The sequence below is a fragment of the Opisthorchis viverrini genome, assembly GCF_000715545.1.
Source record: "Opisthorchis viverrini unplaced genomic scaffold opera_v5_124, whole genome shotgun sequence".
Lineage (NCBI taxonomy): Eukaryota > Metazoa > Platyhelminthes > Trematoda > Opisthorchiida > Opisthorchiidae > Opisthorchis > Opisthorchis viverrini.
In genome coordinates, this window is record NW_008751781.1 from 206737 (window position 1) to 222145 (window position 15409).

A 15409-nucleotide genomic window follows, 5' to 3' on the forward strand; every position below is an offset into this window, starting at 1 on the left:
ATCGTATCGATGACGAAGTTGAAGAGGAAAGGTGAAAGAGGACAACCCTGTCGGACACCACTTGATGTGGTGAACTCAGGAGAAAGCTTCCCGTAGACCTTTACACGGCCGCGGGAGTTGGCGTACAGCGCCTTAAGGAGGGTCAAGAATTTATGGGGGACACGTTTACTTCACAGACACTGTCATATTGCTTGGCGGTCCACAGATTCAAAGGCCGCTTTTAGATCAAGAAAAACAACCATTGTTGGTTGCTGGAAGCAGTGTCACTGTTCCAGAATCTGTCGGAGGGTGAAAATATGATCGATGCAACATCTTACAGGACGGAACCCAGCTTGATTTTCAGTCAAGCTTGGTTCAGCCAACCTTCGAAGGATAAGGCCAGAGAGCACCTTCGATGCCACAGCTAACAGGCTGATGCCACGGTGGTTTTTACACAGCGTCCGCCTACCCTTTTTGAAGACGGGGATAACTGTCGACTTGCCCCATTCTGCAGGCACTTTCTCTTCGTCCCACATAGTACCAATAAGCTTTGTCACGTGGGTCACCTGGGATTTCCCGCCTTCTTTGAAGAGGGCTGCTTAACCCGTCTTCATGACTGCTCAGGTATCGGAATAATCCTACACCTGTTGAAGCTGATTGATCTAATAATAACTTCACACACGTAGGTGATAACCGATGCTAATAGCCAACCAACAGTCGCAGTTGCATCTGTCGATGGTGTTCCGAACAATACATCGATCCATCCAAATGAGGACCCTCCACAGAAACGGTTCTATTGATGGGCAATCTCTCCAGGAAACACCCTTTATCGGCAAATAGCAATGTAACTACTTCAGTATCGGTGATATATGGGGAGCATTATTTGAGCCTTTCCAGATGATGTCGATATTTCCGAAGCTTTGACTCAGTTTAATGGGAACTATAAAGACTAGTTAATATTTGTTGATGTTAAACTCCAAGGTAGTGATGAAAACGGGTTGGCCTTAAAGAAATTACACTTGAAGTCATCTGCACATCAACTTAGGGAGTTTTGTTGCCTGGGAACAAAAACAAAATTACCGATGTATAGGACCAACGTGCCATTGGTCTTTGTGCTACAACTCGTTCAGAACTTCTTTATTGATATTGATTGGTTGGTTTTATTTGCACAGAAAACCATGAAAACGGTGGGGCTTAAGACGAAAAGGATATCAATCACTTGACAAGAAACACATGCATTAGCTTGGCACTTGAAGGTGACTTGTGGAGATAACGTCATAGAGATTCGAAAAATCTGTTTGGCCCTTCCATTGTATGGTAGGATTTTTTTCTGGCTTCCACTCAAGTTCCATTTTTAGACCAGCGATCAAAGGTAGATTACCATGTTTCACCTTCCGCTAATGTGCATACTTTTTCGAATGTTTTTGTCGCACATTGGACGTGGGACATACGCTTGTCCGGGATAATAGTTGAACATCAAGCTTGCAGGTCGAATTCCAGTGCAATCCTGAATCTGAGCAGAACACTACTCTATGTAACACATCTACAGCCGTACATCGCATAATTTTCAATCGATCAAGTGACAAGAAAGATCGGTGACTGTGTGGGCTCTCCGTCCTAATATAAATATCTTCCGTTTTGATCTTGTAGACCAAAACTGACAATACTGGTCACTTTTCGTTCGACCGTTTGCCTGGTGGAAAGTACGCCATATTTCCGCATTATTCAATGTCCACAAACAAACCGTCCGTATCTGTTTCGTTCTCACCGATGATTGTTTCGGTGGCAGTGGAACATGCGGACTTGGATCTGGGTCAGTCAACCTTTCACGCAGAGGCGTTCGAACTGCCGGCTGGCAGGGTTGTTTGGCCAGATGATACGCCGCTTCCAGGTGCAAAGGTAAGTGATGTAGGTAATAAATTGGATCCTTCTCGGTACTTAGGGTAAGTATTAGCTTTTTCGTTGCTTAGAGTTTCCCATATACACTTTCTTTTACGTCTTTCTTGTCCCCGACTCATGGAGTTGAGCCAAGCGTTACAACCGAAGTATCAGCCTTTAGGATGAAATTGCCATACTTTTGTATAGTAGCTCATATTTCGTTTTCACTTTGCATTTAACTCTCACTGGAAACACCGAGCAGAGGTTTGTGTGCGACAGTAGCCACATATTGGCAGTAAATAGGGACGAGATAGCCCAAGTGGTTAGAGCACGAATCTACTGACCGGAAGGTCCGTGGTTCGAACCGGACCTCTGCCTCTCGATTTCCCCTGTCTAGACTTGGGTAACCTGGCAGTATCCCAGCCCCCGTGCAAATTTCGAGTGGCATGGCAGTTAGGCACCGAAAGGGTGCTACAGCTGAACGATTACGATTGGCAGTAATCCAGTATGGAGGCCCAGTAATACGAATACCTGTCTGGTCCGATATTTGTGCTTCAGCCCAATTGCTCTCCACAGTCTCTTTCTCCTCAGGGCATGGCAGTAGGCACCGAAAGGGTGCTACAGCTGAACGATTACGATTGGCAGTAATCCAGTATGGAGGCCCAGTAATACGAATACCTGTCTGGTCCGATATTTGTGCTTCAGCCCAATTGCTCTCCACAGTCTCTTTCTCCTCAGGTTGACCCCAGTTGTCCATGGCCTAGGAATTTTCGTCGATGCTGGAAACGTAACCCCAAACTGATATCCTCATTCTTGTCGAACCACCACTAGGAGTTTCAATGTAATTCCAGTGAATTCCTACATGGTACTTTCAGCTCTTGATGCAAATTCGTGATTTTCCGCACAACTTATTATGGGCTGCCTGGTTTTCTCACTTGATTTCTCTCATTCATTGGATACCAGCCACATAGCGTTTTTTGTACCTCTTAGCTTAGCGGTTCTACCTCGCGTGACCCAGCATCCGTATTTCAGTAGTATCGGTATACATCTTTCGTCATGGACAACTTGGTGTGGTTCTACTCATCACCGTTCGCACTTGAGATTGTGATAAAAGTATCCTTAGGATCCATGATATCCCATCTGCATCGAGCTCATCCTCATTGAGAGTCCTTGCAGCATTCCTCTGTTAGTGTTTTCAACGAAATGGTCGTGGAACCGTACTTCACACGTCTCAAATTTGGTGAACAACCGGTGGCTTTATTGTTCACCAAACCTCTCTGAAACGATGACTTCCCAATCGGTCCTAAACATTTTCCAATTGATTGCGCTAACTGTTGTTCTCACTTCACGCGGTGCAAAACATACGCACAAGTCGTCCAAAATTCTGCGTAATTGCTTCCGCAGCACACAATGAAATGTAGATACAGGACAAAGTCACATCTGGCGGTACCTTACATTGAGGGTTCTTTCGAGTATTCCGTAGATTCGGCGTGCTCAGCCTCACGGGAAAACCAATGGTATCGTATGATGTCTGCTTGCTTATCCCGACTTTGCAGTTGTGTAGACCTGCAGCTTCTTAGCGTCTCACCTACCGTTGTTCATAAAAAAAACATGCAAGTGCATTTCGATGTTATTATGATACTTTGAAATTCCAATTCCAGTTTGCAGCGAAGTGGATCACTACTGGAAAGCCGGGAAGCTGTTTGCAGCTATTTAATCCTTGTTGGGAATCGTTGGCAGTGCGCACCTGACCAACGCGTACGGCGATTCGAACCCGTGACATCCCGGCAACTAGTTGAAGATCACACCGTTGAACCACGACTGACTGATCAGCAGTGCGATTAAATCACACTTAGACTGGATATAACGCCACTTATCCCTCATTCACGGAATCCACATCGTATTTTCCTCTGGTATCAGGTGAAATGCTCATGCACACTGTGAGGTGCTTTCCTTTCTGAACAGGCTACTTATGGTTCGATGATGCTGTGTATGTTCCGCCTACATGCGAGTTAGTCGCACTGTGGTCTAAGACGTGTAACCGAACGGTATGGTCTTAATCTGTTAGCGTATCTCCCTAGAGTTTCTTCAGATGCACACTGTTGGAGATTCGCAACCATGGTTGTACTTCTCGGCTTTCAGGCGTAGGTTGGCTTCACTCATAGAATCAAATCTCTCGTTGTTGAATTTCAACGGAAGGATGACCGTCTGGCAATCGATCCGGTGCTTGATACCACCTTTATGAAACATCATGGAAACTCCAGTTCATGTTGAGATGTGATTATCAGTGCTGTGTCCGATATACTAGATGCAGATATTTCCTTCTTGACTGAGTCGCCTGCTGGAATAGTTGAATCGTTGCTATGGTGATGTTGAGTCCAACATGGTACGTCAAACTATAGAGACATGTTTGCTGGACGCCTCTGGCGAGCCAGGAAGATGGTATATTGTGCTTTACAGGTCACCGTGGTTGGTCGGTTTAGTGGTTAGTGTGGAGCCTAGTGTCCCGTAAATTACACATTCTTGTTCTTCTTTTGCTTAGCAGTGCTCTCCAAAGTTCATTTAAGCAGTTCCTTGGCTCTACTGGTGTGTAATGAGTGCCTGTCAACATTGATCAGAAACGGCCATTTAAAGGATACAGAGGATACAGCCCCTCACTGTAGTTTGTCAGGATCATTCTGCGTCAACCTGGGCACCTTTGCCTTTTGAATCTGGATAAACCCGACCTTCGCATTGTCTTTTCTATGTATGTCTTTCTATTACTGTACTTGCCGAACTGAGGGAAGGCTGAATGTGAGGATTTCCGATCAGTTCCGCAAAAGCTTTACATTTTATGAAATGCCAAGAAGTTCATTTACATGTTGTCTAATGGATTATACTCAGTGTACGGAACACAAGAAGGTCAATTGACATGACACTAATTATGCACAGTGATTTGCTGCATCTGCAGTCGCTAGACGGACTCAACCGAGTTTCTGACTAGTCTAGCCCTCCTTGTCTTGGAGAGATTGGTCATTCTCACACAGAATTTCAATTTGTTGTTCTGTACACAACCAGGTGCAATCCACAAGGCCATTTGAAGTTTAGGACTTCAGGTAGGCACTTTCCGCCGCGCACTGATAATGAAAACATTAGCGCCTAGCTGAAAAATCCCTGCTTTCGGTCCACTTTTGCTTTGTCGGTGTCTCAGCCTAGATCACCTGTCGGTGTCAGTTGTTTTGTGTTCTATCCAACCACATGGTTACTTTGTGCGTGAAGTACCGTTTGATTCGGTTCTTATCTTCTTCGTCCTCCTGCTTCCGTGAATCCTAGATATCCCATTACGCAGTCCCAATTCTTCGAATTGCTGTGGCATCCGAAAACAGTCAGATTGGTGGGAGGTATTGAGCACAACCAAACTACACAGGAGAATTTAGTGTTTTGCGCATTTTTTTATAGGTTAAAAGATGAAGTTGAACATGCATTGGGTCAAGTTTACGCATTTCTAGAATAATTGATACGTCTAGTTGTGATCTCACAAGCAGTACCTACTTTTAAAAGTTATTCATCATTGTCTTTCTTTTCCGTAGGTCTATTTCGGCGACCGAGCAGAACCGCTTCTGAGCGATTCGAACGGGTTTTACCAGCCCGGATTTATCAAACCCCGCCAGTATACAATCAGAGTGAGCGTTCTCTTCCCTAAAAAAGACTTTTTCAGGGCTGATACATTTGTGAAACTAAAATATCCTGTTCCCGGTTTGAGTTCCGTTGGTCAAACCTGTGAAGCCTCCCTTAATTTGATGGTTTGTGTCTTTTTGAACTCTTGATTCTCTGATCTATTGCTGTGAAAACCCTTAGGATATGTGCGCACCTGCCGTGCCTTGGTCTACTCGAGTTTAGCTTCAGCATTAATTCTGGCGGAAAAGTGACCTTTGTCATATCTCAGATTTATTGGCCTGACCGATAAAACTGCCGACCACCGTTTCGACGACTTGTGTTTGAGTTCCGCACGGGCACTCCCAGCTGGAAAGCCAGTCCCTAACTTTTCAATCTATTCATATGTTGTTTCAGAAATGATAACGTGGAAAGGGGAAAAGACAAAATTAAAAGAACGTGATTTTACACGGTACTAGTATAGATTGTTGGTTTTTTTTGTCGTGGCTGGTTCCCAATAGTTCCACTACATTTACAGAAGTTGTAGTTCACTCTCTTGTGACAGACTTGCTTATCGGTTTGTAATGTGTGCGTGCGTACGTGTAATGCGCAATGATAATGGTGACGAAACGTTTGCCAAGCTCGGCGAACTGATCAGCAGCCACCTGATCAACAACCAATTGCTTATCGGTCATTAACACCTCGAATTCGTTACAAGCAATCTATGGTCTGTTTGGCCTTATCCGTACAAGACTAGTGTCTTCCCAAGTATGACGCCTTTACTGCGGAAGATACGAGTGTAATTATCGAGTGGCTGGTAGCCAGCTGCAAAGCGTGCAATAGGTGACCGGATTTCAGGTCGTTCAGATGTTGAACGCTGATCAGGATAGTCTGTTTGGTCATCCAGTCTCGATAAAAGAAAACAACGTCTAACTGCTGTGTCCATTTTACACACAAAAATACTTCCATACCATATTGTACCTTACTCCGATGTTCCAAAATGCCTCTTGTTGGGACGTTCAAATTAGTCTGACTTTCAGTTTATACTGTCGATAATAATGATATATTTTAATCGAGTCCTCCACCCTAACATCAATCAGCACAACGCCCACTGTCCAAACCCACTCAGTCCAATTATGGACTGGAAATCGTTTCTGCGGGGCAATGTTATCCACTGTGAATTCGCATTTTGCTCATCATTATTCGGTTTGCAGGTCATTCATCTGGTTAGGCGGTTGTTGACTATATTGTGATCTAGTATTGTGACTTGCTTTATGAAGGGGCTTTGGCTTTTTCTGTCAAGGGTCATAGCATGTTCCCAGGGGTGCTAGTTCGCTGACGCGCTATTCGCTCGATTACTTGTCACTTGTTTTCAGATTACCACCCAAATTTCGGTTGTTTTTGTCATTTGACTGTTCCTTCTAAGTTGACACGCTTTTGGGTGTCTGTTGTAGTATATGGTTTCTTCCTCTCTCCAGGTAGAGGCGAACAATGTGCTGTTCTCCACCCATGTTGTTGAGCTGACCCCCGGCTCACAGCGCTTGCCAACACTTCAGCCCAGTCATTTAGCGCTCTGTGGTCGTGTTGAGGCGGTAGAAAAGCTGGGTTCCGGAGCCCTTGATGTAAGCTAAACTAAGTCACATGTTTGATACAACATAGACGGTCTTCTCTCATTTGCTTTTATCTCGTGGAATGAACTCGTGTGCTAATCCCTTTGTTCTTTTCCTGGACACCCCTAGCAACTGACACTGGCTTAGCGAATCGAGTTATCGTGTGCTAATGGGACGCGCCAGAGGGGTGTATTACATGAGTGATGCTGACTGTGGAGGTGATCATAAGGCTGTCTGTAAAAAGTCAACTACTCGGTTTTTTTTCGGAGCATAGTACGTCAGTTTAACCATTGAGCTGGAAGAATCAGATTTGTGAAAATCAAGATTGGTTTAACTCTAACCTGGGTTGCATCGACCATATCGTCACCTTGCGGCAAGTGTTGGGACTGCACCACTCCTTCCAGCGCCCAGCACTCTCCGTTCTTCTCGATTCCAGACCTTCTTCTGGCTCCGTTGATCGTCAGAAACTGGCAGTCTGGTGACGAAGAGTGTTTCTTCCAAATTCTTGTCCCCTATAAAGACTTTATGTACCTTCTCTCGTGGACGCATCCGTGTCTACGATAGACTCCTGAGTTCAGTAATCCACTAGTTTCACACAAGGATATCCTCTCTCGCCATTTCTCTTCAATTTCTAATTGATATTCTGCTTTAACATTACCTTCCTCTAACATCTTGTGGATCGAAATGTTCCCGAAGCGTTCGCTCATGGGCATCGAGTACGTCGTCCATATTGCTCTTCTTGGATCGGATAATTCAAAAATGCAAACTGCTGTAAATAACCTCAACAAATCTGCTGCGCAGTTCAGGATGCGCTCTCCACCTTTAAGATGTGAGGTTCTGTTGCAATAATGAATGATATCGAATCCGAACCTCATACTTTCAGGTGTAGATAAGTTCGTCTACCTGGGAAGCTTTGTAAGTCCCGGTGGTTTGGCGAAAAACGAAGCCACTTCCTGAATGGCGAAGGCCAGGGCAGCGTTTGCTAACCTCCGACATTTGCGGAGCCAACCTAGCGTGAGAGTCAATAGGCAATTGTGCCATGTGCTTCGTATGTCAGAGGACCGTTTGCCTCATAGAGCTCTCTTCACCCAGCCCAGTGCAGGATGGGGACGACCTAGGGGTGATCCGCCCATGATCCGGCAACGAAGCATGAAAAACTTTACAAGCCAACTCAGTCACTTTGGTAATTGTCGTCTCCAAGGATGGGGACTGTGGGGCCAGAGAAACCAATGAGTAGTGACGATGACATATATGGGTGTCACTCAGCCATTGGTGCTCTTAAGTCTTATCAATTTCTTTCAATGCTTAGCTCTCCATCCTCGCCATACTGGTCAAACAGACTCATTCGACTCCAGTGAACTGAGTAGGCTGCCGTCTCCAACACATGGCTCTCATTCCGTTATTCTCATCATCTGAATATAACAATATAAGTAAATTGTCCAGCTGTAGCTCCCCTTTGGTGCCTAGTTGCCATGCCACACGAAGGAGGCACGAGGGCTGGGATACTGCCAAGTTGCGCAAGCCCAGACAGGGGAAGTCGAGAGGCACAGGCCGGGTTCGAACCGCGGGCCTTCCGGTCAGTAAGTTCGCGCTCTAACCACTTGGGCCATCATCTGAACGGAACTGTAACTGCTGAAATCACTGTGCTTTGGTAGGGGGTTTGTGGATGAAAGACCGGCTGACCAACAAGAAAAAAACAGAGGCCCTTCCATCTCCTTTCCTACCCCGAGGCAGAATAGTGAAGTTTGGAGGATACGCAAAAGTGTCTGCTCACCAATTTATTTGAATAAAATTGCGGATAGAAGTAGTTGTTTTACAGTTGATAGTGATGTGAGTGGATTCGGTAAATTTCATTCCGTCAGTGAAGCCAACCTATACTGAAAATTCGGGGAGCACCGTTTAGCTGTTTCATCCTTTTGGACTCATCAGCAGTGCGCTTCTTCGGAAGCCACTCACGCACCTTTCATTAAGTTGAGTCAAGCACTCGAAGACTGCCGGACCAAGCTGCTAGGAACGTCAGTGTTAATATCAGTGAAAAACATTCAAGAGCACCCACTGGCCAACGGTGTACAGGTTCCAGAATCAGAACTTGGATGATCACTCATCCTTTCTTCAAGAGCTCAGATAAGCAAGCAGTTGGTCGTGAAGTACAATAACGGATGAAAGATGCGTTTTCGGCACTTTTCAGTTTTTGGTAACCCGACGCTGCGGGCTACATCACACCATGTGTCACGAGACGTCTGGTAAAGTGCGTGTGGAATTCGGAGGCGTTCTAATTGTGTTCCTCTGTATCGAGATAGCAATTGTGGGTTCATCCGGCTGCCGGTAAACGGCTGGTATTTATTTGTTCCCTGCTGTCTCATGGATTTTCCGTTGAAGATCGGGACTACAACCCGATCAATCCAATTGAACAAAATTCAGTGGTCGATAAGTCGGTAGATGTGAATTATTCGGGTGTCTTGTCGAAACACCTCGACGCTGTGATTTCCCATCACCGGAGTCCGAGTCAGTATGCCAGTGTGCTTGATCCACAAGCTGATAAAGTTCTTCTCCCTATTTTCTCTTGGCTGAGAACTGTGTGGTCTTGGGCGAATTCTGCACCGAACAATGACTATTCGGACACGAAGCATAACTTTATTGTGTTTGAAGCGTTCTCATTTAGGTTGGATTCAACACGGTTTGAAGTAATACGAAGGTATAAATAAATGTTTGCTGCCAGAGGAACTGAATTGATCTGGTGGGCAGCGTCCTCTGCCGCTATCCAATGTCCGCAGGTTCAACTGCCGACCCATCTGTTCTGTCATGGAGTTTGCACTCCGAATAGTCAGAGTAGACACAAAGTTAAACGAAAGACTTACAAGAGATGAACATCTCGGCATCCGCACTTGAATATTGATTAGAGTCAACGTTGGGCTGAGGCAATAGAACGGGAGAGGGCGGTCAACATGGAAACAAAACGGCACTACTGACAAAACTCGCGAGTAGTAAAAACAGGATGAATCAACATCAGATCTAATCTCCATGTCTATCTTGTGGTGTATTCCAAAATGTCGAATAAACAGGGTTGTGAATGTTCATGATTGAGAACACCGTTAGGTGGCTAGTTTAAAGTGGATGTGGAGAGTTAAAACACGTAGTTACAGCACGACAAAACGTCTCACAGGGCTTCGAGCTGAAATTGCTGGAATAAAATCTCTACGGAAGTGACGATTCCACGGGTTGATTACGGTTTTTTGTGCTTGTAAATCATTTCCTCACAGGCATACTACTGTGAATTCTTGGTTTTGGTCTCGGATAGTATCTGCTTAATGAATATTCCTTACTTCTATCCATCAATATCCCAGCATTGATGACATAGATGAGTAGTCTTGCGGATAAAGCAATGAAGAAGGCAGCTAGCTTAGATCGACGTGATACATGATTGAAAATTCTTCGACAACCCACGACCGAGTTGCCGTCATCATATGCTCTGCTTGAACCCAAATTGCCTGAAATTAGTGAAATACACTCATTTACAAACAAATTTGGTTTTCCGGTAGACTTACCTGGAACCCAGCTGAATCTCTCGTTTATGAATGATGTTTTCAAGCTTGAAAACACCTAAGTGTATTTTGCTAGCCTGCTTCGAGTTTTGAGTCGAAAATCTTTCAGTAGATCATATCACCATGTGGCATGGACCTGCGCATTACATTGCTAATTTTGCCCATTCAAGTCTGTTGGCTCTAACTCCCTTCCCCATAGACAACCTCCATCGTTGTAGCAGACAAACATACAGGAACTAGACAAGACGCGGTGGCTTTCGACCATCAAACAATGCGTTTCTGTGGCTATTACGTCCCTGGTCACTACGAACTAACTGCAGATATCCGTCTTGGGGACCGACGACTACACTTTGCTCCGGATTCACATTCCGTATGTTTCCTATTGCTATACACCTTATTATCCTGTTCGAGGTTTTTTATTGTTTGATGGAATTGAAAGTTAGTTCTTCTGCGTCATAAGGTAGGCCTTCACCCATAATCTTTTGACTAGTTTCCGTTTTAATGTTCATTCGAATTTAACGATCCAATAGGTCAAAACAACTCAGGGTTTGAAACGCCGTGCGTCTATGCTTCCAGTTCATCCGTTTTTTGGATAACTCCTCTATAAATATGGGGAACCTGACAATATATCAGTCTTGTTCCTTCCTTAGAGTTGTTTGACAGCTATATGTCAACAACTGGATGTCTTCGTTTGAGAGGTGTGTTGTGCTTGCCAATTTACTAGAAGCTGTTTGGATCGAAATACGAAGCCTTTTTGTCTTAGATCCATCTAACAATGACTTATCATCGTATAAGGTGAAAAACGGGAAGTAGTTGCAAATGCTCTTGAATCAGTGGGTCCAAAATTTCCGACAGTTCTTTGTTGATAAAAATCTTGTTTGAGTGAATACGCGCCAGAGGGTTACTGGATGCCTTTTCTCTGTTTGTTTTTCGAGGTGGTGCGGACACCAAAAGGGTGGCGAATAGAGTTCGTCCTCGGTTTTCTCTTTTCAGGTTCGGTTTCATCGGCATTAGTTGGGCCTTGATTAATCCCTCGGGTTGAGTCGCAGTTAGTAACGTGAACACCACGGCCACCATTCACATCATATCGGTAGTGGTGAGATTTAGGGAAGCCGATTCTCAATTCGTCTTGTTGAAATTTGTCCGACTCTAGCCTCCCTCTATACCCCCACAGGTTCATCTTTCTAACCGACCGATTTTGGATTTGGTATTCACTCAGTTCCGCGCCAATGTAACTGGTCGGGTTCATTTGCTCGCAATTACAGCGGACAGTTCCTCCAAACTGGGACAGCTTGTCGCACGTTTCAGGACTGCTGGCCAGAATGAGGTGCGCTACAGCCCACTTATGGACACTCAGGTAGGCGGATATTGTTTTCACTGACGACAGTAGGTTTTCCCCCTACTGAATCATGTCACTTACAGTTTACGGTCTATGTTGGACTCATATCCCACCGTCCTGCAAGTTACGAATACGTGGACCATACTTATACGAGTGTTAGGATTACGCTTATTTGGTGTTCATTCAGTTATCTTCGACACTCATGAGAGCACATCAAATGCCTAGCACCAGTATGGTTTGTTATCGTGTTATTCCTTTCCATGTTTTCACCTGTACGCCGGTGATATGTTAGGTCACGGAGCTCAAGGTTATCCGAAAAGCGATACATAGCTTTTGACAAACGAGTTGTCCTACCTTCGTGTTGATTTGTCAAACAGAGAGGTGCATCAATTTTGCTTCTCACACACATGCAAAGCCTAATGTCAGAACACAAAGAGGGTGGGGGTGGGATTACACCAAACTGTTGCGTACGCTCAGAGACAACAAAAGGCCGGTTTCTCGTCATCTCAGTCCAGTTGTAATAATCGTCTGTCTTCAACGCGTTCGTTGCCTTCCTTGGTGCGCTGAAACATGATTTTTTGACTGATCTATGCTAAATCTGTATGAGCGACGCTATAGTTCACTGGTTTCTACTTTTTCGCCATTAGTATCTGCAGAGAAATAAATTATCAGGACAATGTTGAAATTATTCACAACCCCGTTCCTCAGTACTGTTTTAATCGAATCAGCTTCATACTATTTGTGTTCTAGGAGCTCCTACGGCAGTGAAGCATCGTTGTAGAACACTCATGTCATGCTGTCGATGATTATGATGATCTAGGAGCTCCCCGGAGTGTACAGAAAATCCGCAGCTTCTGCTTACTTTGTCCTACACCACAATCAATTGACACCTGTGACAAAGCAACACTCCTGAAGAAATTATCATTCATGTCTAACTTTCGATCGTGTTAAGATTCAGTAGCCGAGTAGTTTGACCACGGGCCACAGTATTCCTTGCAGGGTTTAGTGGCCCAAGGAGGTGGGTAATTGAAAGATGACCGTTTCGGGGGTTATGAGGGGCTGCATATCCGTCGTGGCTAGTGGAGGGTGGTGTCTTAAACTCTTCATGGATGTACTTTCTTGTTACAGAGATCAATGTATTTGCTTCATCTGAGCTAGCTTTCCGAGGTAGTCGTCCGATATTTATCGATCAGAAGCACAAGGTTTGTGTTGGCTCATTCTATCACAGTCCTCTACGGGGTTAGTATGAGATGTAGGGTTTTAGGGAGAAATGTACATCACAAGTCCTTAGTCTTAATTCCCATCATGTGATAAGTTTATTGGCTTTTGTTGAAGTGCAATATAAGTAGTGCTGTCTTTTATTCGGCGTTACATCGCCAGTCTACGTGTAACTCAGCGGGACCTCCAAAGCAGCTAACGGTACCAGCATTATGGCCAGCAGATTCGGAGTGTAGTGTCGTGCGTCTAGGTTGTTGGGGCTGATATGTACCATTGCTTTTGGTACTTTGTAACCGAAATGACCAATAGCCGTCAGTCACATCTTACCGCCTGACACTCACCTTCATCCTTTTGCTTTGATGGAAATCGCAGCGCGATTTAGGGCTTTCTTCGGGAGAATACCTAGTATCTGATCCCTAAGCTGCGTCTTAACGATGTACAAGTAATACCTTCAATAATTTTTTCCAGCCAATCATTACGAACCCTACCGAGGGATCCAGAGGATCAATGTATACACGGTCTTTGCAGCCGACGACCGAGTGTGCAGACTTTAATCTGCCGGCGCCTCATTCCAACGCAGGAACTAGCTTCAATAAAAGAGCACGAAGACAGAGGCTAAGCGTTGGTAATGTTGTTTGAGTACGTTTTACTCCGGATTCGGCGCACTCAACACCTGTCTCATCCATTTGTTCAACTAATACGTGATGGGGTTCAAGACCGTTTCCGTAATTAGACGAGCCTTCCGAATCGGATAAAGTGGAAGAGCGAATTCGCTAGTTCTTATGCAGTACTAGAATTCCGCGAGCTGGTTTCCCGTGCGTAACGAGAATATTCGAATATTTGGTTACCTATTTTGCAGATCATTATGTTGAGTTAAACGCCATTTTTAGCACTTACATGAACCTGTTTACTAAGGACCCAGTAGCTTCTACTGAAAAGCTTCTACAAGCTTAACATCAACCATGGGTTTCTTTCTCATCTCCAGTGACTCGATCTGGTTATCGTTCTTTCCGTGATTGATATCAATTCGGACTGCACTGACTCCTGACTCCTCATTCATTCGTAAATCCACCGTTTCTTGCTACCTTGATAACACTCGTCAGATGATGTACCATTCATCCTACCCAATATTCCTGTTTTTGTTTCCCACATTTTTTTCAAGAACAAACCTTCCACTATGCAGTTCGAGTTGACAAACATGTTACCGGGTGACTATCACGTGGACCTAGTGCTTAAAGACGAATTTGGACAAGTTCATCCGCTAGATGGCTGGTGTTGGAAGCCCGTGACCGAACTTCAGGACCCAAATGCCTCGCAATCGGGGGGAGCTCGTTTGCTACGAGTACGCTACACAAACCTAGATTGGAACAAGGATCCAGCCCTGCAGTTTGAACAGTCGGGCTATGCAGTTCGTGTACAAATTGACGCGCCTTTGGTGTTCAGCAGAATGCCAAATGTTTTGCTTCGAGCTACCGCATCTTTTGGTAACCACACGGAAACGTTGACTTGGAAATTGTCCGCTTACTCAGCTCAGGTATGTTGTTTTCGGCCTACCTCGATTAGTCGAAATAGTCATAGAGTCATTCGGTTGATACTTCATGAACACTCGTCTTGCGATAACCATACTGATGTTATACACTGTACCGAACCAATCAGACCAGCAAATCGCGAGCCATACTTTAATTGACATACGAACTGAGCCGTCTGAGTGAGTAAAAATCAGTCGGTTATGGGTCATACGAAAATACAATCAAGTGAAAAGTGACAGTCTATTCGTCAAGAAGAGACTGCACCTTACCGTAGTCATACGAAAATCAAGTGATAAGTGACAGTCTATTCGTCAAGAAGAGACTGCACCTTACCGTAGTGTGGCGGTTTGTGTACCTCGGAGAGGAGACGAGCTATACTGGGGGTGTCCGCGCGACACTCGCAGTCTCTCATACCAGGTTGGTCAATGGTTAGAGGTCTGACGAACACAGTCTCCTGGCCCTCCAGGTTGGGGGTTGGAACATGTGTGGCGACTTGTTCCGTAGAAAAGGTAATGCATTTGCATTTCCCCGCCAAACACCGCTGCCTTGCGGTTAGGCTTTTGAGCCAAAGGCTTTGGTTGAGGACCCTAATCGTCCTCCTGTCTAGGTGTGGGTGCCCTGGCAGTATCCCAGCCCTCGTACAACCATGACCTACACAACTAACAATACTCTCATGCCACA

General features: G+C 45.0%; 2 protein-coding genes across 2 annotated transcripts in view; one reads left to right on the top strand and one right to left on the bottom strand.

The window, feature by feature from the left end:
• The window catches only part of T265_13966 (hypothetical protein), a gene marked incomplete at both ends in the record, with an annotated part of 48944 nt that overhangs the window by 4024 nt on the left and 29511 nt on the right, over positions 1-15409 (top strand). The window contains 6 exons of the mRNA XM_009171396.1: positions 1630-1878; positions 5427-5519; positions 6969-7112; positions 10842-11012; positions 11817-11999; positions 14362-14733. Of these exons, the coding sequence (XP_009169660.1) occupies positions 1630-1878; positions 5427-5519; positions 6969-7112; positions 10842-11012; positions 11817-11999; positions 14362-14733 (1212 nt within the window). The remainder of the gene's footprint in view (positions 1-1629; positions 1879-5426; positions 5520-6968; positions 7113-10841; positions 11013-11816; positions 12000-14361; positions 14734-15409) is intronic.
• Positions 264-8700, bottom strand: T265_13967 (hypothetical protein; the record flags this gene model as incomplete). The annotated part of the gene is made up of 4 exons (XM_009171397.1): positions 264-545; positions 2144-2617; positions 7770-7838; positions 8524-8700. Coding segments are annotated over 4 exons (1002 nt in total), but the record flags the coding sequence as incomplete, so codon positions are not given.